The sequence below is a fragment of the Talpa europaea genome (assembly GCF_964194135.1).
Source record: "Talpa europaea genome assembly, chromosome: 7".
Classification (NCBI taxonomy): Eukaryota; Metazoa; Chordata; class Mammalia; order Eulipotyphla; family Talpidae; genus Talpa; species Talpa europaea.
The window spans coordinates 88,982,213-89,002,935 of record NC_140074.1 but is presented as its reverse complement, the minus strand read 5'-3'; the positions used below and the strand labels follow the sequence as shown (position 1 = coordinate 89,002,935).

The 20,723-nt window shown below is 56.5% G+C and overlaps 2 protein-coding genes across 3 annotated transcripts; both read left to right on the top strand.

The window, feature by feature from the left end:
- Positions 1 to 2,047: 2,047 nt before the first annotated feature.
- Positions 2,048 to 4,516, top strand: GGT6 (gamma-glutamyltransferase 6; the record flags this gene model as incomplete). 2 transcript variants are annotated; one of them, XM_084236158.1, is made up of 4 exons in its annotated part: positions 2,048 to 2,205; positions 2,795 to 2,997; positions 3,086 to 3,199; positions 3,465 to 4,516. In XM_084236158.1, 4 exons carry the CDS (start codon positions 2,063 to 2,065, stop codon positions 4,514 to 4,516), a joined length of 1,512 nt encoding a protein of 503 aa, XP_084092284.1. The 2 variants fall into 2 exon arrangements, with proteins under 2 accessions (XP_084092284.1, XP_084092283.1); XM_084236157.1 differs by lacking the exon at positions 3,086 to 3,199 and having other exon boundaries at positions 2,063 to 2,205.
- A 1,394-nt stretch (positions 4,517 to 5,910) lies between these two features.
- On the top strand, positions 5,911 to 19,912 carry MYBBP1A (MYB binding protein 1a; the record flags this gene model as incomplete). The annotated part of the gene is made up of 26 exons (XM_084238790.1): positions 5,911 to 6,117; positions 6,317 to 6,412; positions 7,109 to 7,192; positions 7,277 to 7,351; positions 7,439 to 7,546; positions 9,026 to 9,201; positions 9,367 to 9,534; positions 9,659 to 9,776; positions 10,815 to 11,110; positions 11,377 to 11,487; positions 12,011 to 12,136; positions 12,357 to 12,524; positions 12,610 to 12,715; positions 13,626 to 13,722; positions 13,833 to 13,984; positions 14,322 to 14,408; positions 14,488 to 14,640; positions 14,727 to 14,900; positions 15,004 to 15,161; positions 16,189 to 16,426; positions 16,633 to 16,758; positions 16,839 to 16,907; positions 17,490 to 17,603; positions 17,815 to 17,916; positions 18,840 to 18,976; positions 19,155 to 19,912. The coding sequence occupies 26 exons, from the start codon at positions 5,911 to 5,913 to the stop codon at positions 19,738 to 19,740; spliced, it is 4,032 nt and encodes a 1,343-aa protein (XP_084094916.1). The 3' UTR covers positions 19,741 to 19,912.
- Between the last annotated feature and the right edge of the window lie 811 nt (positions 19,913 to 20,723).

The window sequence follows — 20,723 nt, the reverse complement described above, 5'->3', positions numbered from 1 at the left end:
CTGCAGGACAACAGGAGCCAGAGCAGGAGCTGAGGACAGCCCGGGAGCCGGGGGGGGGGGCGGGGGGGTGAGTAGGGGGTTGGGGGGGTACACAATTACAGCTCCCACTGCTTCCTCTTGGGAAGGGAGGAGTGTCCTTCATTCTGAGGGTGTAACCTTCCCACACGTGTTAATGGCAGTGAAGTCAAATTATTTCATGAAATGAGAGCAGATGGTAATTGTAATTTCCCCCCTCAACCCCATCACCCCTGGCAAAACAAAGGCCTTTTGCTGGTATCTCCATTTGGTTTGCTTTTCATTGGTCCAAGAAATCAGAAAACCTGGCAACCAAAAGTTTCCCAGGTGGGTGGAGGGAGGTAAAAACCAATCTGTAGTGGGCCGAGGAAGCAGAGACAGCAGGGGAACATGATTTCTGGTAGATCGGTGCCACTTGGGAGTTAGGAAAGCAGATTCCTGGGTCATAGGCTGTGCCTAGATGAGGTTTAAATAGGGGCACCCTAAACATTTCTTTGGGCTTTGGTCCTGGCTGCAGAGTCCCTGCCAGTTCTCCAGCAGTGACCCCAACATCCACCTTCTGTGCCCACAGCCCTTTCACAGACTCCTGGTCCCTAGCCCAGGCCTGCAAAGTCAGAACGCAGGGTGCATTTTCACAATCAGTCCAGCCAGTGACCAGTATTTGGTCAAGCCACAGAACGTGACTGGCATCCCTGAAGCCGTCCATGCTCCTCCAGCCACGACCTGATTTCTAAGGGCAGAGACTAGTTTTGCCTGGTCTTGGGCTTTATACAAATGGAAAGGTCACTGGACCCTCCTGTCTGGCTTCTTTCACTCATCATCGTGTCTGCAAGCTCTATCTAGATTCTCACCACTACTGTGGACTCCTCATCCTCCCCACTGCAGTGTCTTCCATTGTGTGACTGACCAGTCCACTGATTATGGGTGTGTGTGCAGTTTCCAACTTGGGACTGTTCTGATTAATGCTGCTAGGAACATTCTAGTACGTGTCTGTGAGGCATACACCTAGGAGAGGAATTCTGAGGACTCAGCCCTGTTTAAATGTCACTGAGAAGAATCCAAAAGAGGGGGGAAGCTACAGGACAGGAGTCGCTGAGAGAGACAGTGGGAGGCTTCCATGAAGAAGTGGGAGGCAAGGGTGGGAGAGGTTGGAGCCAGAAACGGGAAACGGTTCTTCTATTGCAACAGGTGGGAAGGAGCGTAGCATAGAAGGAGACCTTTACCTGTCTACGTGGAGTAGGAAGCAAGATCATCTGCTGAGATATGCGTTGAAGATTCAGGCCAGGGAGGTCAGGGAGGCCAGGGAGGCCAGGGAGATGGAGCAGGTTTGAGGTAGTCAAAGCAGAGAGTGGTCAGCAGAGAGGTGACAGAACAGACAAGACTGGAGTCTGTAACTTGCCTTGCAGCACGCCATGGGACTGCACAGAACAACTCCTCATGAATCCCAGCATCCTGGGAAAGGTTTCTAGGCTGCAGTTTCGGGAGCAGTCTGTGGCGCCACCTAGTGGGCAAGAGCCACATGCCAAGCCCAGGGAGTTCCCTTTGCACACCCAGCCACACACCCCAAAAATCTCCCAGACAGAAAAGCCCAGAAAGACCTCCAGAGTGACCTCAGGCTGAGCCTTGACCCTAGCTGAAGACCCCAACTGGAGACCACATCGGAATCTAATCACATGCTGAGCCCTGATCAAAGTCACAGTATAACTAGTCCTAATTCAAACACCAGTGTCCCCAGAGTGGGGCTCCAGGGGCTCATCTCTTGAAGGAAGGGGCATGGTGCATGCTGGGGTTTCAGATCTGTGGTGGTGACCCTAGGACTGGGCTCGTCCTTTGCACTCAGCCATGCCACCCAACGCCGTGAGAGCCCCTTGGGCCCTGTGCCCTAATAGGGCAGGCCCACGTGCAGCCTCCCTGGCCCGGTGCCCTGCCCAGACCTGTTCTAGATTCCACCACCACCCTTCCCCAAGGCTGCCTCCACTTCCCACCCACCCGGCTCTCTCAGGGCCTCCTGGGATTCAGCTGGGAAGGCTGGCTGGCAGGAGGGGTCATGGAACCCGCGGCGGAGCCCGTGCTCTACCAGAAACTGCAGCTCTGGGAACCAAACATGGAATATGAGGATGAGGAGGAGGAGGAGGAGGAGTTGTCAGAGCCTCTTGTTCCTGATCCCTGGAGGTCCCAGGATTCCTCTGGGTGAGTCAGGAAGGGTCTGGGCTGCTCAGGTCTGAGGCTGGCTAGTTGCTCTCTCTGGAGCCTTAGGGAGCCAGACGTCCCACTGTTTGGCTCAGCTCTGGGAACTTTCTGATTGATTGTGGGGAACATGGGACTGTGTCTCAGATCTGGCCTGTACCAGTCAACCCAAGGTCAGTGTGTCTGAAGGTACATTTGTACCAAATTGGCACTGAAGGTCTTTCTGTCAAAGGTTCCTGGGCCCGCCCCTTGGTACAAGAGGCACCTGCCGAGCAGGTTGGCTATTCCTGGCTGGGCTCTGCTCCTCAAGACTATCAAGCCCCCTCAGCCCTCCCTCCCAATTGAGTCAACCCTGCCTCTCCAAGCTCCTCTCCAGAGATTCCCTCCCTAGCTGTCCTTAGTTCCTCCAAGCTCTCTTCCATCTCCATGTCTCCAGTCATACCATGCACTCCACCAGAAGGCCCTTTCTCCTTGGTGGGCTTATATACTCCTCTTGCAAGACCACTCATTTTGAGAACTAGTCCCTGGATGCTCTTCAGGATTGTGGGTGTCCCCCTGTGTAAACCCTGGCTCAGGACGCCCCTCTCTGCAGGAACGAGGTTGGTGGCCTGCCGGGGTCCTGGGCCCGACTAGTTGCTGCCCTGCTGCTGCTGGCCGTTGGCTTCTCCCTGGCTGTGACCCAACTTCAAGGCAGGGGCGGCTCTCCAGGAACCTTGGGCTCTGTGGCTCCGCCACCCAGTGGGCACTCCCACAGCCCAGGTGTATACCACCACAGTGCCATCATCAGCCCTGCAGGTCAGTGATGGGAGTAGCTTGGAAGGAGGGGATAGGCCAGGGAACTAGTCCCAGTCCCCTCCCCAAGACGATCCCTTCCTCACTGCAGCCACGTGCTCCCACCTGGGCCGAGAGCTGCTTGCTGCAGGAGGCAACGTCGTGGACGCAGGAGTTGGAGCAGCCTTGTGTCTGGCAGTGGTGCATCCTCATGCCACAGGGCTAGGTCAGTGACCAGAAAGTGGATAGTGGGCCTGATCTCAAGGCTGGGGACCCCGGGTTTTGAAGCAATAGCCCCAACCCTAGGTTGTGTCCCTTAATCCCAGGTCCATGTGATCTGGACCCCAGGACTGGTTATTGACCCAGGTCTCCAGGCCTGGTCGGTAGCTCCAGTTCCCAGGCTAATAGTGACACTTCACCTAGTCTGCTGAATCCCCCTGACCCCAGTCAATGTCCCTGACTCCTGTGTAACCCCTTTTTCTCCCTCCCAGGTGCCATGTTCTGGGGTCTCTTCCACAATGGCTCCTCGGGCAATTCAACTGCCCTGACGTCAGGCCCCGTCCAGACCCTGACCCCCAGTCTGGGGCTTCCCTCAGCTCTGCCTGCCCTGCACTTGCTGCACACACGCTTCGGCCACCTGCCTTGGTCACGCCTGCTGGTGGGCCCCATCACGCTGGCTCAAGAGGGCTTCGTGGTGGATGCACCCCTGGCCAGAGCCCTGGCAGCCCAGGGCACAAGGGGCCTCTGTCCGCTTCTTTGCCAGGCTGATGGGACACCACTGGGTCACGGGGCCCGAGCCACCAACCCGAAGTTGGCAGCCGTGCTACACAGGGCAGCACTCACCCCCACTCCAGAACTTGCTGGGGATTCCCTACTGAGTCTACTGGCCAGAGATTTGAAGTTGGAAAGACCCTTGGTAGAGCCCATGCCCACACTGGAGCCAGCATTGCAGTTACCTGTGCCTCAGGGCATCCTGTACACCACCCCCAGCCCCTCAGCTGGCCCAGAATTGCTGGCACTGCTGGAGGCAGCCCTACACTCAGGAGGGCCCAGCCCGGACCCCTGCCTACCGCAAGCTACTGTGCCCCCTGGCAGCAGTGTCCTGGCCACTGTGGACAGCAGTGGCTCTGTGCTCCTTCTCACCTCCTCACTGAACAGCTCCTTTGGCTCTAGGCACCTGTCCCCAAGCACTGGGGTTCTGCTCAGCAACCTGGTAGCCAAGTCTGCAACTAGTGCCTGGGCCTGCCCCCTCATTCTACGTGACAGCCTGGATGACACTGAGGCTGATGTGATGGGGCTTGTGGCTTCAGGGAGCTCTGCAGTGGCCAGAGTCATGACTCACGCCTTTCTCAGCCACCTGGTTGCACCCCAAACTGAGGCCCAGCACCAGCACGAACAGCAACACCAGGCCCAACACCTGCAAGGAGCAACAGGAAACACCAGCATCTGTGGCCAGGGAACCCTGCTCCAAGTGTCAGCCCATGCAGAGCACGCCCATGTCTCCAGTATCCCCAAAGACTGCTGCTCCTTCCAGGGATTCTAATAGGGAAGGATGTCTGGCGGGGGATGGGGAGTCTCAAGCCTTGCAGGCAGGAGCAGAGTAGGCCCAGCAGTGTATCAAGAGTGCATGGATATCTGCTCACCAGTGGCTCAGGCTTCCAACCCCTAACCTGGTCAGTTACCTGGACTCTGGCTTTTTTTTTTTTTTTTTTTTCCAGCTGAAGGGACTGAGGATAAGGAGGAAAGAATTCCAGGGCCTGGGGGCAGCCCTTAGTTCAGCTGGAACTCTAGGATGACCAGGTAGAAGAAGGCTAAGCCCCTGCCTTGGCCCTGGGTCCCAAGTGGCAGGACAGGGAGGGTGTGAGGTATTGCTGGCAGCTCCCTCCTTCCCTTCAGGCTGATCTCCCTCTGCCCATCTCCCTCAAATGGGCTAGAATCAAAATAAAGATCAAGTCTTCTCGATGCCATTCCTGCTTCTTGGTTACTATTTTGTGAGCCTTTGCAGCTGGTGTCAGGGCTTCCCCCCAAGGGCATCATAGGAGGCCCAGAGACAGAGTCTGGCTGGTCTTTGTTCCCCTCCCCACCCCCCACTCACTCCACCTCCTTGGGATCCATACAGACATGATAAATCTTTTAATCATTCTCTAAAATAGACTGCAGAGCAAAAATGGGGTTGAAAGAGTGAGTAGGAGGTTCCCCAGGGGCTGGGGTACTCAGGGGCTGGAGCTGGGTGTGTGGAATTTAAGAGCCAGGGTTGGCCCGACTTTCCCCCTGCAGAGGGCAAGGTCACCAGGGATACAGCCCTCCAGGGGCCAGTTCTCAAGCCAAGAAGCAGGCCAGTTCCCTTGCCACCTAGCCTACCCCCACCCTGGCACCCCTGCAAAAGGTTATCTGATTGTAATAGAACTTTTGGCCCCACCTTTTACTATTGCAAAAAAAACTCTGATTTAATAGAACCCTTTATCCACTACCTCCACCATCCCTCAAAACACTCCCCCAGTCCAGTAGTACGACCTATCCAGTTATTTGAGCCCCAAACCTAGCAATCCCTCTTTTTCCTCTCCCCAGGTGCATCACCCCCATGTGCAAGTCAGAACAGTCTGACTTGTTCTAGCGTCACCTGTCCAATCCACCTTTATCTCTGACTGGTCTACCTGCTTCCACCTTTGCACTCCTGCAGTCCATTCTCCCCACAGCAGTCAGAAAATCCGGCCAAGGCTTTCCCCCGCATAAACCCTCTAATGACTTCCCATCACACTGAAAATAAAATCCTAACTTCAGACTCGCGCTAGGCAGAGCAGAAGCGCCCACGGCGCCCGCCCCCAGGCCCCGCCCCCAGCCCTCCCCCCCCCCCCCGCCCCGGTTGCCGAAACTGTGCGCTTGCGCCGCGACCTGACCTGGAAGAGGCCGGCCGCAGAGCCCACGTGTTCGTGGAGCATGGCGGAGATGGGGAGTCCGGACGCTTCGGAGCCCGCGTCTCCCCGAGCGGAGGCGAAAACCGGCGGCGGGCCTGCCGACCGGCACGGCCTGCTGAAACACAGCCGCGAGTTCTTGGACTTCTTCTGGGACATTGCGAAGCCACAGCAGGAGACGCGACTTGAGGCGACGGAGAAGCTGCTGGAGTATCTGCGCACCAAGCCGAAGGTAGGGTGGCGGGCCCCGAGGCGGGGGCCTCGTTGATCCCGGCAGCGATGTGGCGCCGGGCCCCAGGGGTTGGGCCTGGGAGCTTGTGATCGCTAACCTGAGTGCCCAGGTGAGTCCCGGCCAAAGAACAGGGGTAGGCGGGAGCCAGCCGATTCTTCTCCGTGTTAACTGGTGGGGTTGGGTGCGCTTGCTTCCGCAGGGATCCGAGATGAAGTACGCCCTGACGCGCCTGATCACTGGGCTGGGGGTCGGGCGAGAAACTGCCCGGCCCTGCTACAGTCTGGCCCTGGCACAGGTGAGGTGGTGGTTCGTGGAAAGGTCCCAACTCTACTGGTCATAATGTTGGGGGGTGAGGACAGATGTCTCAGCTGCAGGGGAAGAGACTGAGGACCTGGGAGGGGGAGGGCATGCTGACACCTGGGCCGATGGGGGCCCACCCCACAAGGAGGTAGAGAAAGTGTGTGGACAAGTCTTGTCAACAGAGAAGCCCAGACTGAGAGGTTGAGAAAGTTTTCTTTTTGGCAGTTGGGTTTATCAGCCTCTTACTGGGGATAGAGTAAGCTTTGGAGTAGGCTCCCTTGCTAAAAGGGAGGTTCAGTGCCTTCTCCCCTCAAGGAACACTCAGCTCATTGTAGGCCATGTCTAAAGAGCTTGGGCAACTCAAGGCAATAAAGATCTAGTTCTTTAGGATCAGCCTTGGGATAGCTCGGGCACAGTGTGGGACAGTGTCTGGGAATCCCAGTTGAGCAGTTAAGGGGTAAAAGAAGGTCCTTTCTGAAGCCCCCGTGGAGGTGAGGCAGGCAGCCAAGACTTCCATTTGAGCAGCAGAGATTTCCATCATCACCACTGCTCAGAGGCTGGTGAGTAGCTTCAGAGGAGCAGGAGCAGGAGCCCAAGGTTTCTTGGCAGAAGTTGAAAGGAGAAGGGGTGGCAAGGAGATTGAGTTGTGCCCCCTAAGCCCCTCTCTCCCTCCTTCCTCAACTCCTGGCAGCTGTTACAGTCTTTCGAAGATATCCCTCTAGGCAGCACCTTGGAGCAGATACAGGAGAAATACGATGTGCAGAAGGTGAAGAAGGTGAGCGTTGTGACCCCAGGGAGTTGAGGGCCAGGGAGGAACTATCCAGGGCCTTTCTCACCGGTGCCTGGTATCCTTTTCTAGGCGATGATAAGACCTGCTCTCTTTGCAAACCTGTTCGGGGTGCTAGCCCTCTTCCAGTCAGGCAGGCTGGTGAAGGTAAGAGCTTTTGGGGCTCACGGGGTTGGTGGACAGGCTTGGGAGAGGTAGGGGCATGGCTACTCTTTGTCTCTCTGTGGGTACCAGGACCAGGAGGCGCTGATGAAGTCAGTGAGACTGCTGCAAGCCCTGGCCCAGCACACCAACCACCTGCAGGAGCAACCCCAGAAGGCCCTGGTGGACATCCTCTCTGAGGTAGGGGCTTACCAGCAGCAGGATCTCAGGTTGTGCTACTCATTACGGAAACGGGGGGACGATGTAGCTTTAACACATGGACATGTTCTCATAGAACTATATAAGCCTACTTCGGAGATATCGTGCGTTGGCTTCCAGGCCACCACGATAAAACTAGTCAGGTGAACTCTTTTGGTTTGCCAGTACAGGTAGAAGATATGTTTGAGTGTTGCTGTAGTCTGTTAATGTAATGGCTTCTAATGCAATAGTAGTATGCCTTATGAAGGCCACTGTGTGTACCTTAAGTAAAAATATTGCTGAAAGTGCTAACCATCACTTTACTTTCAGCAGGTCATAATCTTACTACTGATAGAGAGTTTTATTAAAAATGCATTGTCTGGGGCCTCCCTGGTGGCGCAGCGGTTGAGCGCTGGGTTGCGAGGCTGCCTGCGGCCTCTGCAGCACCGGTTCAATCCCCGGCTGTTCCCCGGCCACCAGAGGAGGGTCCCACATGGCGCACAGACCTCTCCTGCCGCCCGCTGCTCCCCTCAGCAGTGTACTTCGGTCCTTCTGCCTGCTCTGCTCCCCGCTCTGGCTCCGGTGAATTCTCGCACCCTCCCGTGCTTCTGACTGTACCCAGTGCTTGTATAAACAAACAAACAAATAAATGAATGAATAAAAAAAAAGCACGCCTCTATAAAAAAAAAAAATGCATTGTCTGCGTGGCACAAGTGAAGGGCAGTAAAGTAATATGTACATCCAAAAGTATGTAACCTGCCATTTCTTAGTAACTACGTTAAAAAGGCAAAAGATGCATAACTTAGTAACTAATATCTAAAGTATTGTTGCAAAATGCAGTCAATATAAAATAAGTCATCAAATAGTTTATTTTCTTCGTATGTTAAATCTGTGAAGTCCAGTGTGTATTTTACATTTAGAGCCCGTCTCCATTCAGATTAGCCACATTTCAAGTGCCAAAAGCCTTGTGTGGCCAGTGCTGCCATATTGGACACGGCAGTTCTAGAAAAGTGCCTGGCACGTAGGAGGTATATTAAACACATTTGTTGTTATTTAGGGAAGAACAGTCCCTGTCAGGGCCATCACTGCTCTGCTTGGAGGTAGACTACCTAAGAGAAGGTGGGGTGACCCAGCCCAGGCCTCAGAAACGGAGGGCCTAAATTTGAATCCCAGCTCTTGGGACTCCTTGTATAAGAAATAACTAATCCTCTAGAAAACCCTGGAGAGGAATAATGAAAAGAGTAGTTCCTAGCCAGTTAGCATTGGTGGGGTGCTTGTTAAAAACCCAGCTTCCTGAGAGTTGGGGATTGAGTTTTTTAATAAATACCACCTAGCTACCTAGCAAGGTGGGTTTGACTGTCCTACCTCACACTGGCACTGCTGGGGGCTTATAGGAGACTGGGGGGTGAAACAGGGTCGAGAGGGAGAGACTAAGGATGCCTCAAGGGAGCTACCCTCCCTCACCTGTCTCCCCGCCCCCAGGTCCCAGAAGCCACATTGCAGAAGATCCTGCCAAATGTCCTTAAGGCCGACTTGGATTCGGTGCTTGGCTCCCCCGAGCATCTGGAGCTCTTCCTCTTGGCCAAGCGGAAAGTGCCCGCAAAGCTGGAAAAACTGATGGGCTCAGTCAACCTGTTCTCGCAGGAGAACATCCCCAGGTTGGAGAGAGGTGATGGGCTGGCTCTCCCTGGGACTATAGCACTGCATCTGGCCATCCAGAGACTGGCAGTGTAGCCCCGGGGTATCCCTGCGGCCCAGCCCAGCCCACTAGTCCTTGTCTGCTGGCTGGGTGCCCCACAAATCCCTTCCACCCTCCTCCATAGACTGGTGAATGTGCTGAAGATGGCTGCAACCTATGTGAAGAAGGAGCACAAGTTGCCCGCCTTGGCTCTGGACCTGCTCCGCCTGGCACTTCAGGAGGACAAGTTCCCACGGTTCTGGAAGGAAGTAGTGGAACAAGGGCTACTGAAGAAACAGCACTGGCCAACCAGGTACACTGGTGCTTGTCCTCTCTCAACCCCACCTCACCTGTTTGATACATGGAGATGGGCCTGTGGTTCCGAGGTCACCCACAAGAATGAGGGCTCTGACCAGGCTCTGTCCCAAACCCCTTAGCTTCATGTGTTTCCGCCTGCTGGGCGCCGCCATGCCCCTGCTGTCCAAGGAGCAGCTGCAGCTGGTGTTGCGGGGAGATGTCATCCGACTTTTTGGGGAGCACATGGTCACTAGTAAGGTGGGTACCACCAGGGCGAGGCAGCAGACTTGCTTCCTAAGAAAGGGAACAGGCCACCTCAGGGATCAGCCAACTTCTGGAAAAGAGGGTACTCTTTATTGCTGCCTGGGATGGGCAGGCACAGCTGCTGTAGGATGGGTGGGTGTCTGGGTTTACCTTACCTCTGGGTAAAGTGGCCTGCCTGAGTCTCCCCACCCCCTTTTATCTCCTCGGAAATGAGTTTGGCAAAGTCCACCTTTCTACCCTCAGGCCCCTCAGCAGAGGCATGTCCACCTGGCAGTGTGTGCAGACCTCCCTCCCCCACCCCAGCCAAGGGGTGTAGTTATTACCGCTGTTTTGAGCTCTGTCCCTGCCCCGCACACTAGGCTAAGTGCTAATCAGAGAAATGAAGCATGGTTAAAAGCACAGTTTGATACATGGAGATGGGCCTGAAATCCCGTTCCAGTGCTGGCTCCACCTGCAGGTCACTTCCCTTCCTGAGCCTGCTTCTCCTTGTCTGTGAGACAGGAGCAGTGCCTGCCCCGGAGTTGTGAAGATAATGTGGCATCCACTGGGCTCATAAAATAGCACCAATGTGCAGAAAAGGCTGCTGGGTCTGCTTTTCTCACCAGCTCATTTCATCCTTACACCTGGCTTCTGAGAGCCATCTTTCTCGTTCTAGATGAGGGATAGGCGGAAAGTATAGAGTAGCGGTCAGAAGTGTGGGCATAATATAAGTTGCCACACAAAAGCAGATAGCACGTGGCCTGGCATATGAGAGACTTAGGCTCTGAAGCCCAAGGTGGCCCAGTCTGGATTCTGAGCCACTACCCTGCCTGCCTGCAGCCCAGAAAAGAGCCTGACCTCATCCAGCTGGAGGTCAGCAGGCAAGGTTATCCAGAGACAGGGAGGCTGGAGAAAGCACTGATGCAGAATAGTACCATCGGGGCAGAGGGGGAGGACTACCTAGGTATAAGTTTAACCTGTTATGGGAGAGGCTGGTGGGGTTGTTGGACCCTTCTGGACTGATGACCCCAGTACCACACCCTCCTCTTGCAGTTGCCAAACCAGTCCAAGTTTGGTGCAGAGATGAATGAGTACGTGAGTGCCTTCCTGCAAGGCTGTCCCGATGACCCCGAGCGCCAGTTGGCCACAGTGGTGGCCTTTACGTCCGTCACCAACCAGGGCCTCCCTGTCATGCCCACCTACTGGCGGGTGGTGCAGTTCTTGAGTGCCCCTGCTCTCAGGGGCTATGCGACTTGGCTGCGGGACATGTTTCTCCGACCCGACTTGGACTCCTTGGTGGACTTCAGCACCAACAATCAGAAGAAGAATCAGGACGCTTCCCTCTACAGGTGATTGGACCTGGTGGAGCAGGCTCAGGACTTCAGTGGTTGGCTTTCTGGGCCCGCTGAGAGTAAGGCCCTGACCTCTCCCAGTTAAGTAGGGTGGGAGTGGAGGACTGGAGGGTGGGAGGAGCCTTAACCGTCAAAGAAGGACTGTTTCCTCATGCGTGGGTCCATACTAGTGAGAAGGGGTAAGGAGATCCTGGTTATCCTGTCTCCAGGATGGGGCAGAGGAGGATGTTTTTGCCTCCTTGAAATGACTTCTACCCCCCCAGCCCTACGCGAGCGGTATTCCGGCTACGGAAGTGGATCATCTTTCGCCTGGTCAGCATGGTGGACAATTTGCACTTGGAGAAGGAAGAGGCCTTGATTGAGGAGGTGGCCAGGTGCGAGCCATGCTAAAGCCCCAACTCCCTCCAGGTGGGACGGCATAAAAATTGAGCCTCTTGCCTGGCCCTACTTTGGGTCCTCCCTGAGCCAGAAGCTGCCAGGTCAGGTCATCTGTAGGGAGCAGAGAGGCCAGCCTTGCCACAGGCTGGGGCCACACATTTGCAGGGAGTCTTTGCTCAATGCCAGCCTCATCTGTGCCAGGTGCTCATTCAGCCCTTGTCGCAGGCCCAGCAGAGGGAGCCATGTTGGCGGTAGCAGTGGTGTGACTTAACCAAGGCCTCACAGCCACAAATCATTCCTGTTCCAAAGGAAGGACGGGATACTGATTCTCTCCCCAGTTTATACCAAGCTATATTCAGCCAGGAGTCCAGGCCTGACAAGTACAGTGTCCTTTACCTCTCCTGGCCAAAGTAATTCCCTCCTCCTGGCACCAAGCCCTCAGTGATACTATCCAAGGAGGGCCTGGATAAAGAGCTGGCATTGATGTGGCTATACTGGGTATTCTCCCTCCCACTCCAGGTTTTGCTTTTTCTACTCTTTCTTCGAAACAAAGAAGCCCGTGTCCCAGATCCCAGAGACCGAACATGAGTTCTCCTTCCCTTTGGAGAGCCAGACCCGGCAGGTGGTCAGCAATGCCTTCTTCAGGTGGGCATGGTACTTTGGGAGAGGTCTGAGGGTGGCCAAGCAGGTTGGGCAGTTGGCCTTGAGAGCTCTTAACTTCCTCCACTTCTAAAATGGGTAAAGCCACTAAGGCCCTGTGAGTTCTGGTGGCTGGGGGTAGCGGTGGCAGTGGTGATACACTAGGGGTGCACTAGGCTGCAGTCACTGGCCCAGCTGGTCATCCTCACCCCTACCCTCCATCCAGCCTGCTGCAGACCCTGAGCACACAGTTCAGGCAGACAGCAGACCAGACCCAGGACAGGCGGCCCTGGACACACCGCCTGGTACAGTTTGCAGACATGCTGTTGAACCACAGCCGCAATGTGACCGCCCTGACGCCCTTCACTAAGCCACAGCGCCAAGCCTGGGACCGGTGAGAGGGGGTTTCCAGGGAATGGGGGATACTCCAGGTTCTGATCTGGCAGCAGTGACCTCAGAACATGCCCATCTCACCACAGGATGCTACAGACTCTTAAGGAACTAGAGGCCCGCTCCTCAGAGGCCAAGGCCAAGGCCACTGCCTTCCAGCACCTACTACTCCTGGTGGGCATCCACCTCTTCAAGGTACAGCAGCCTGCAAGGGAGGGGATTATGGACCTGGGATCTAAGCATGAGAGGCTTCCCTCTGAGAGACTTGAGGGCCTGGGGATAGCCAAGGAAGGCTCTGGAGAGTTGGACTTGCCAGTTTCCTAAGCAAACTGGTCCCAGGTGGAATTCCAGCTGAAGGAACAGTCACTTCATCTACTGACTGGGCACCAGTTACATCCTAATTTGAGACCCATTGCAGCCTAACCCAGGCCATGGCATCTCTGAGTTTGACTCGGACCAAGGAGGCCGCAGGTCAGGGTGTGTCACAGGCCCCTGGGTAAAGGGGCAGAGACCTAGGGATAAAGACGGCCAGGACCTTGCCCTTCATTCTAGCATCCTCAGCTAAGCCTTGATGCTGCCCCCCGGCATCTCAATGGAAGACTCTCTACACATGTGCATTTGCCACCACGGATCATGCAGGATGTTCTCAAGAGTCTCTAGCACACTAGTCGCTGATTGGAGTCCAGGCTTAGCCCCAGCAGAATGGGTGCAAGCCAGATTAAATTTAATGGATTAAATTAAATAGAACCAGTGGTTTTCACTCCTTTCTCTGTAATATAGAGCCAAATGTGGAGGGGGTAATCTAAAAATTTAAATCCAGGGGCAGGGGCATGCTGGCTTCCGGTGAAGTGTCTTTGTCAGGCTCCCTCCTCTCTGGACACCCAGGAAGGAGTTGGGCTCCGGGTTCCCGGGGGGCTCTCATACCCTGATGCCGTATTAGGTAGGAAAGGTCATTAGCTCTCAGGGCTTTCCTGGGATCCAGCCAGGGGTCCTTCATTCTGGACTGTAAGGTGACTGACCATGGAGGGTGGAGTGTTCCAGGCCTTTGCTACCAGCCGTTCTTACGTGGCCAGCCCCTCTGATTTCTGCCCTGCTCTGCCCACAGTCCCCTGAGGAAAGCTGTGACCTCCTCAGTGACATCCAGACCTGCATCAAGAAGAGCCTGGGGGAGAACGCCCGCCAGACCCGCTCCAAGGCCACCAGTGGGTCGTCGCCCATGGGGGAGGTGTGGGTAGGACACACACCATCACAGCAGGACCCCAGGATGGGGTGGTGCTGCCTGTGCTGGGCTCAGCCCTCTCCTTGCTTGCAGATGCCCAGGAGCCACCATGGGTGGAGGTGATGGTGGAGATCCTGCTGGCCCTCCTGGCCCAGCCCAGCCACCTGATTCGCCAGGTGGCCCGGACCGTGTTCACCCACATTTGCTCCCAGCTGACTCCACGTGGCCTGCAGCTAATCCTAGATGTAAGTTTGGTGGCTGGGGAGGAATGAATCCTGAGGTGGTGGGTATTCTCAAGCCCCAGGGTACACTGGTCTGCCACATCAACCCCTTGGCCCCTTGCTGTCATCTGCAGAATGAGGGTGGGGGCAGCCTTCCTCAAACTCCACTGCTGTGCAAGCCTGTCTCAGGTGGGGCCAGAGCAGGAGGGAGCGTTCATCAGGTGACCAAGGAGGCACCAGCCCTCGTTCTTGGAGGGCATGGCCTGTGGCCAAGAGCAGGTGGGACACGAGGACCCATGGTTTGCGGAGGGCAAAGGGACCAAGCCAATAGATGAGTCAGCTGTCTGGGAATTTCCCACAGGTACTAAACCCTGAGAAGAGCCAGGGAGAGGACGAAGATGACAACGTGGTGGTCACAGATGACTCCAAGCAACTGCAGGATGTGGAGGTACTTGCCAGTAAGGGGCGGGGCAGGGTGGGCAGACCCATGGTTGGCGATGGGGAGCTGACACACCTGCCGCCCTCAGGACCAGAGCGAGGACAGCGAGGACGACAAGGACGAAAACTCGGAAAGTGGAAAGGAGAGTGACGAGGACAGTGACGAGGAGGACCTGGACGGGGACGTGGACCAGGGCTTCCGGGAGCAGCTGATGGCGGTGCTGCAGTCGGGAAAGGCGCTGGTGAGCAGGAGCCAAGGAAGGGCTCCCATACCTGTCTGCATGTGCCCGCGGGAGGCCTGGCGGCTCACTGGGCATCTGTCCCTCAGGGAGGAGTGGACAGTGAGGAGGAGGAGGAGGAGCTGGGCGATGAGGCTATGATGGCCCTGGACCAGAGCCTCTCCAGCCTCTTTGCCGAGCAGAAACTGCGCATCCAGGCCCGGAAGGATGAGAAGAACAAGCTGCAGAAAGAGAAGATGCTCCGGCGGGACTTCCAGATCAGGGTGAGCCTGGACACCAGCCATCCCACAGCCGCCTCCTGCCCTGCCGCCCCTCCCCTTCTGCAGGTGCTCACACCCTGACTGAGCCCACCCATCTCGGCTGCAGGTCCTGGACCTGATTGAGGTGCTAGTGAACAAGCAGCCGGAGAACCCCCTGGTCCTGGAACTAATCGAGCCTCTGCTGAACATTATCCGGCGCAGCATGCGCACCAGCAGCACCAAGCAGGAGCAGGACCTTCTGCACAAGACAGCCCGGATCTTCACGTGAGCGCGGGGCAGGGCCCCAGACTGACACTCCGAGGAGAGCCAGCCAGGCTTTGGGGATTCCCAGATAGAAAGGGCAGAAACCAGGTTCCCAAAGAGAGCCCACTTGGCTCTCCAGGCTCACTGCTCCACCCCAAGGTCACACGTCATGCCGTAATTCATGGTCCCTGACTCGTTGACCGCTTTCTAGCACTTAGTGCCAACTCCGTGCTAGGCCCATCCCCACTCTGATCACAGCAGAAACCAGATCAGTCATCTGGCAGTGAGGCTGTAGGGTTGTAGTGGGGGGTGGACAGAGGCAGCCAGGACACCTCAGTCTTGAGGTACCTGGGAGGGCCTCCCAACAGAGGCTCAGTGATGCTGGAGCTTCATCAGGTCTGGAGGCCATGAGCAAGGCAGGAGGGAGTGTTCAGATGGGACCCAGCTGGATATAAGGGAGGCCTTGTGAGCCCGACCCTAGCAATAGTGGGGAGACCAGAGAATTTTGCAGCAAGGGCATGGCTAGGGGTGTAGCAGGCACCTTCGGAAGATCATACAGGTGCCGATACAGCCCTGCCCACCAGAGGTGGTCTGGGGGACTCTAATGCTAGGGTAGGAGATGGTCTGGGGTCTCTAATGCTAGGTATACAGCATAAAGGGGAGCATGATGGATAGTGCACCCACAGCTCATCTCCCATATCAGCGCTAGGCCATGCTTTCTCCCCACCAGCAGTATTGAGTTTGTTGCATGTCTTTCCTTGTCCTCATCCTGCTCCTAGCCCTGCAGGACCACATGGGGTTCTGAGCAAATAACCCCTGATCTTGCTTTACAAAGGGCATGAAAGCCACTGTCCCATGAGAGACAGGAGTGGGCCAGGTGAAGGGACTTGGCCCATGGTTCAGTTAGTCGATTTCCTTTTCTGCTCCAGTGGTCTGTTTCCCCACCTATGAAGTGGGGCTTGGGACCCCTGCTCTCAGAGTTGACTCGGCTTGGCAGGGAATGGTTGGAAAGAACATGGAGACCAACTCTGCCCCTTACACTCCACAGGCACAACCTGTGCCGCTCCCGGCATTACTGCCACGACATGAGCAACCAGGACGTGCTGTACCCCCAGGTGGAGCGGCTGGTGCAGCAGGCCGGCCACCAGGCTGACTCCTCCATCTCCCTCTACTACTTCAATGCCTCGCTCTACCTGCTGCGGGTCTTGAAGGGCAGCACCATCCGCAAGACCCAGAAGAAGGAGAAAGCCGGCACTGACACCAGCTCCAAGCCCCCGGGTGGAGAGGTGAACAGGCTCAGCCTGGGAATCCAGTGCCCTTAGATAGGAGCAAGTCCCAGACAGGAGGCTGGGGCCATCCGCCCACTTCAAAGGGGGAATTGAGGTCATGACTTCCCCGGAACCCAACTTTCAGCCTCCAGGATGCACCCAGGTTCTGACCAATCCCAGGGACTCCTCTCTGACATTACACCTGCTCTCTCTCATCTTCCCAGACTGGCAGTGGCTTGGATTTGAGCCTCGTGACCCCAATCTACTCATCAGCACTGAGCTCCTTCCTGACCAAGCGCAACAGCCCTCTCACCATTCCCATGTTCCTCAGCCTATTCTCCCGGCACCCGGTAAGTGGGGGGCCAGCCCTACCCCCCTCAGGCCTCAGTTCAGCCCAGTCTCCCCCTCACAGCCATCATTCGCTCCCTAGATACTCTGTAAGAGCCTACTCCCCGTCGTGATCCAGCGTGTGACAGGTTCAGCCCAGCCCCGCAATCAGGTAAGGGACTTCCAGACCCCAGCCCAGGGATTGTCTGGGTTATCCACCTACCTCACTGCAGACTGGGGATCTGAGGCCCAGGAGTGCTGCTTTGTGAGGGTGCGGGTGTGTGGCCCACCCTGCTCCTCTCATCTTGACCATTGGCATATGCTCTTGTTCCCCCTGACCTGGCCAGCCCCTCCCGCACCATAGGCACAAAGCACCTGGAGAGGCGGGGAGACAGCCTCATGCCCAACAGCTGCCACTTCCTGTGTGGCCTGAGCCCCGCTGCTTAGAACTGGCCTCTGACCTGCAGAAATGCTGACAGGCAGGCTGGGGGTGTGTGGAGCAGGGGGAGGGGCGGCCAGGAGAAGACAGCATTGAGCTAACAAGGCCAGGAAATCTCTGAGGTGCCACATCTGTCCAGCTGGGAGCCCTAGCTGCCTCCCAGGCCCCGGTTCCTCCACCTGCTGATTGCTAAACCCAGAGCTTCTGCAGTGACAATGTGGGCAGGATGGGCCCAGAGCGCTGGGGTCCCCCTGTGGTTGCCTAAGCCTGAGCCCGTCTTGCGAGGCTCCTGGTGACCACATTTCTCTGCTCCAGGCCCAGGCCTGCCAGCTGCTCCAGAAGACCCTGCCCATGAAGGAGCTAAGAGTGTGTTTTGAAGACCCCAAGTGGGAGCAGCTGATTGGTCAGATCCTGGTGAAGGTCACTGAGGTAACAGCACAGACCTCCCCTTTCCACGCCCCCATCAGGAAAGGTTCTCTGGGAACGAGGAGTAAAGATTACTGGAATCCTGATCCTCGGGTGGGTTTGGGGTCACACCAGGAGACATTTCTTCTCTTGGGGTATTAGTCTGTCATGTGGGAAATGTAAAGGCTTGGGGCAGCACTTCCGAGGTGGCTCAGCCTGGCCTCTTCCTCCCCAGAACCTGCGGATGCTCGGGAATGCACAGAGCAAGTCGGAGCTCCAGAAGGAGCTGTCCTCCCTGGAGCTGCTCAACACTCTCCTCAAGACTGTTAATCACGAGGTGAGCCTGGGCCTTAGGAGCTCGTTGGGCAGGACTGGGGGTTCTGTGCAAGCAGAGGAACCAGGCTTACGGGGCAGGCGTGTGAGGGAGGTTCTGGATGCCAGGGCCAGAGATCTGGACTTTTTATTTGGTCATTGGAAAGCCGTGGGTGAAAGCTGTTGACTTGGGAGGAAAGAGTGCCATGCCTGTGCCAGCTGTGGAGAAGTGGGTGTTGGTGCTGTCTTCCAGTCAGACCGCAGAGAGGGAGCTGGGAGGGCTGGAGACCACGAGAGAGGGTATAGGAGACTCCAGGTGGGCAGTTATTAGGAAGGCACCCAGTTTTGGCTTCCTGGTCTAGGGCAAAGGGGTAGGGAGCCGTCCCTGGAGCAGGCGGGGCATGTAGGATATAAGAGGCTGGGGGACTCAGGTTGGGGCCAGGAGGCAGTAGTGGATGAGTCTGTGTCCCCAGTTTGGGAGTGTGTAGTGTAGATGCTGTTAAGAGGCCCGGGGGCAGGGCAAGCTTGCCAAGGGGGTGCTAGAGATAGGAGGGGGGCCTGGGCCCTGCAGAACAGCAAGCTGGCCATCAGAATGACAGGAAAAGGTCAGGACTGGGCGGTGTCCTGGAAGCCAGTGGCTTTCAAAAATACCCCTTTCAGTAAGGCAGAGTGTGAAATGGTAAAAAGGACTTCGACAAATTCTGGGGTCATCGAATGGTACCCTCAGGGCTGAGCAGACTGGACCACTGTGGGGAAGACTGGAAGGAAGGTGGGTGAGGAAGTGGCGATCAAGCCTTCTGGATGTGGGAAGCAGAAGGGGCATGACCCCTGGGGGCTCTTTCCTCCCAAGGTGAGAAGCACTGGTGAAGTACAGGCAAAAGGAGAGGCTGAGGGTCCAGAAGAGGGGGTGGGGCACTGGGGATCAAGAGCCTTCCTGCCCTTCTGCAGAAGCTGAGCACAGACCTGACTGCTATCCTGGGTGTGCTGCAGAGCCAGCAGGCAGCCCTGCAGCAGAAGGAGCGCTCCACCGGCTCTAGCCGCCTCTGCGACCTCTACTGGCAGGCCATGAAGACCCTGGGAGTGCAGTACGTCTGGGGAGGAGCTCACACACCTTGGCTGGCTGGCAGGGGTCCCTGCTGTACTCTGAGAGGAGCCCCAGTGGGGGGGAAGGGGCCTTGAACCACCGGGGTCCCGCAGGACAGTGGAGTAGCAGTCATTGCTGCCCTTGCTGGCCACTTCCTTACTTTTCTCACTCTCTCCCAGGCGCCCCAAGTCAGAGAAGAAAGATGCCAAGGAAGTCCCCAGTGTCACCCAAAGCCTTGTTAGCATGAAGCGGAAGAAAAAGGGATTCTTGCCAGAGACCAAGAAGCGTAAGAAACGAAAGTCAGAAGGTGCTGTGCAAGAGGAAGGGACCGTTGAAGGTGAGGGTGCCAAGCCTGCAGCCACTGGTGGGGACCAACCCCCCAGCACAGGCAAGAAGAGGAAGAGGAACAGGATGAAGGCCAAGGTCTCAGGCCAGCCCCAGGTGAATGGAACATCTGCTGCCAAGAGTCCAGCCCCAACCCCCACCACCTTGAACCCCAGCACCCCCGCCAAGACTCCAAAGCTGCAGAAGAAGAAACAGAAGCTATCCCTGGTGAATGGGGCCACTCCAGTGTCCCCCATAGAGCCTGCTGGCAAAAAGCAGCTTCAGAAGGATCTGCTGCCCCAAAAGGAGGTCTCTGGCAAGTCACCACAGTCCTCACTGCCACGGAAAAAAGCAAGATTGTCTTTGTCCAACAGGAGCCCCAGTCTCCTTCAGGTTGGGGCCAAGAAGAAAGTGCAGCTGAGGAAGGGGAAGAAGTCCTGAATGTGGGCCCTGCCCCTCAGCCCCTCCCCCATCAGCCCTAGAGAACCTATTTTTTCACCATGATTTTAATAAACGAGCCACTCTGCGCTGTACCTTCTGGCACTGGAGGGAGCAGGTCTGCTGCCAGCCTGCGGAAGGGCCTGCTGCATTGAGCAGTGCCTGAGCCCTTCTCTGTGTTCCCAGAGCAGAGACCCCTGGCCCGGGGCTGGGCCTCCCTGTGCTCTGGCTGGCCTGTTCTCAGCACAGAACCACTTAACCTGTATGGGGTGAGGGCCTCGGCTCCCAGGCAGTGTGGGCCAGGGCCCAGTGTCCGGCAGGTTGGTGCAGGTGGACGCAGGCCAGTGCAGAGCACACCACCCATGCTCATTCCTCACGACCCCGCCCCCAGACCACTTTGCTGCAGGAGCCATAAGGGCAAGATTTAAATAGGTTTATTTCATTTACAAGAGGAATATATTTGGCTTCTCTCTTAAGACTCTGAGATTCACAATCAGCAGCTCTAAAAAATAAAGGAGCAGTTTGGCTTCCGGAAGGAAGAGGAGGCAACACTTGGACCTGGTTCTTGTACAACAAGAAAACATTGCTGGGGCCCCAGTTGAGGCTGGGGTGGGAGTGGAGGCCACGAGGGTCTTAGGGGAGCCCACCCCTTTGTTAGGCCACCCAGGGTGCCCCAGCGCTTGTTGGGGAGTAGGCATTCCACTAGCTTACACGCCACTGAAGCCACGTCAGCCAGTAACTACGGCAGGGAGCACTGTCCAAGCTGGCTCTTAGGGTCCCCTACTGGCCACAGAGCCCCCAGACCAGAACCACCTTGATTCCAGCAAATGCAGAGAGGGTGTGTATGGAGCAGGGGATACGGTATGCTCCACCAAGGGCCCGGGAGGAGTTGGAAGCTGCACTCTGGTGTGGCAATGAGGACGGAGCGGTGTGGAAATGCGCGTGAGAGCAATAGCAGCCATTGTTGCGTGGAGGGAACTCTGGTG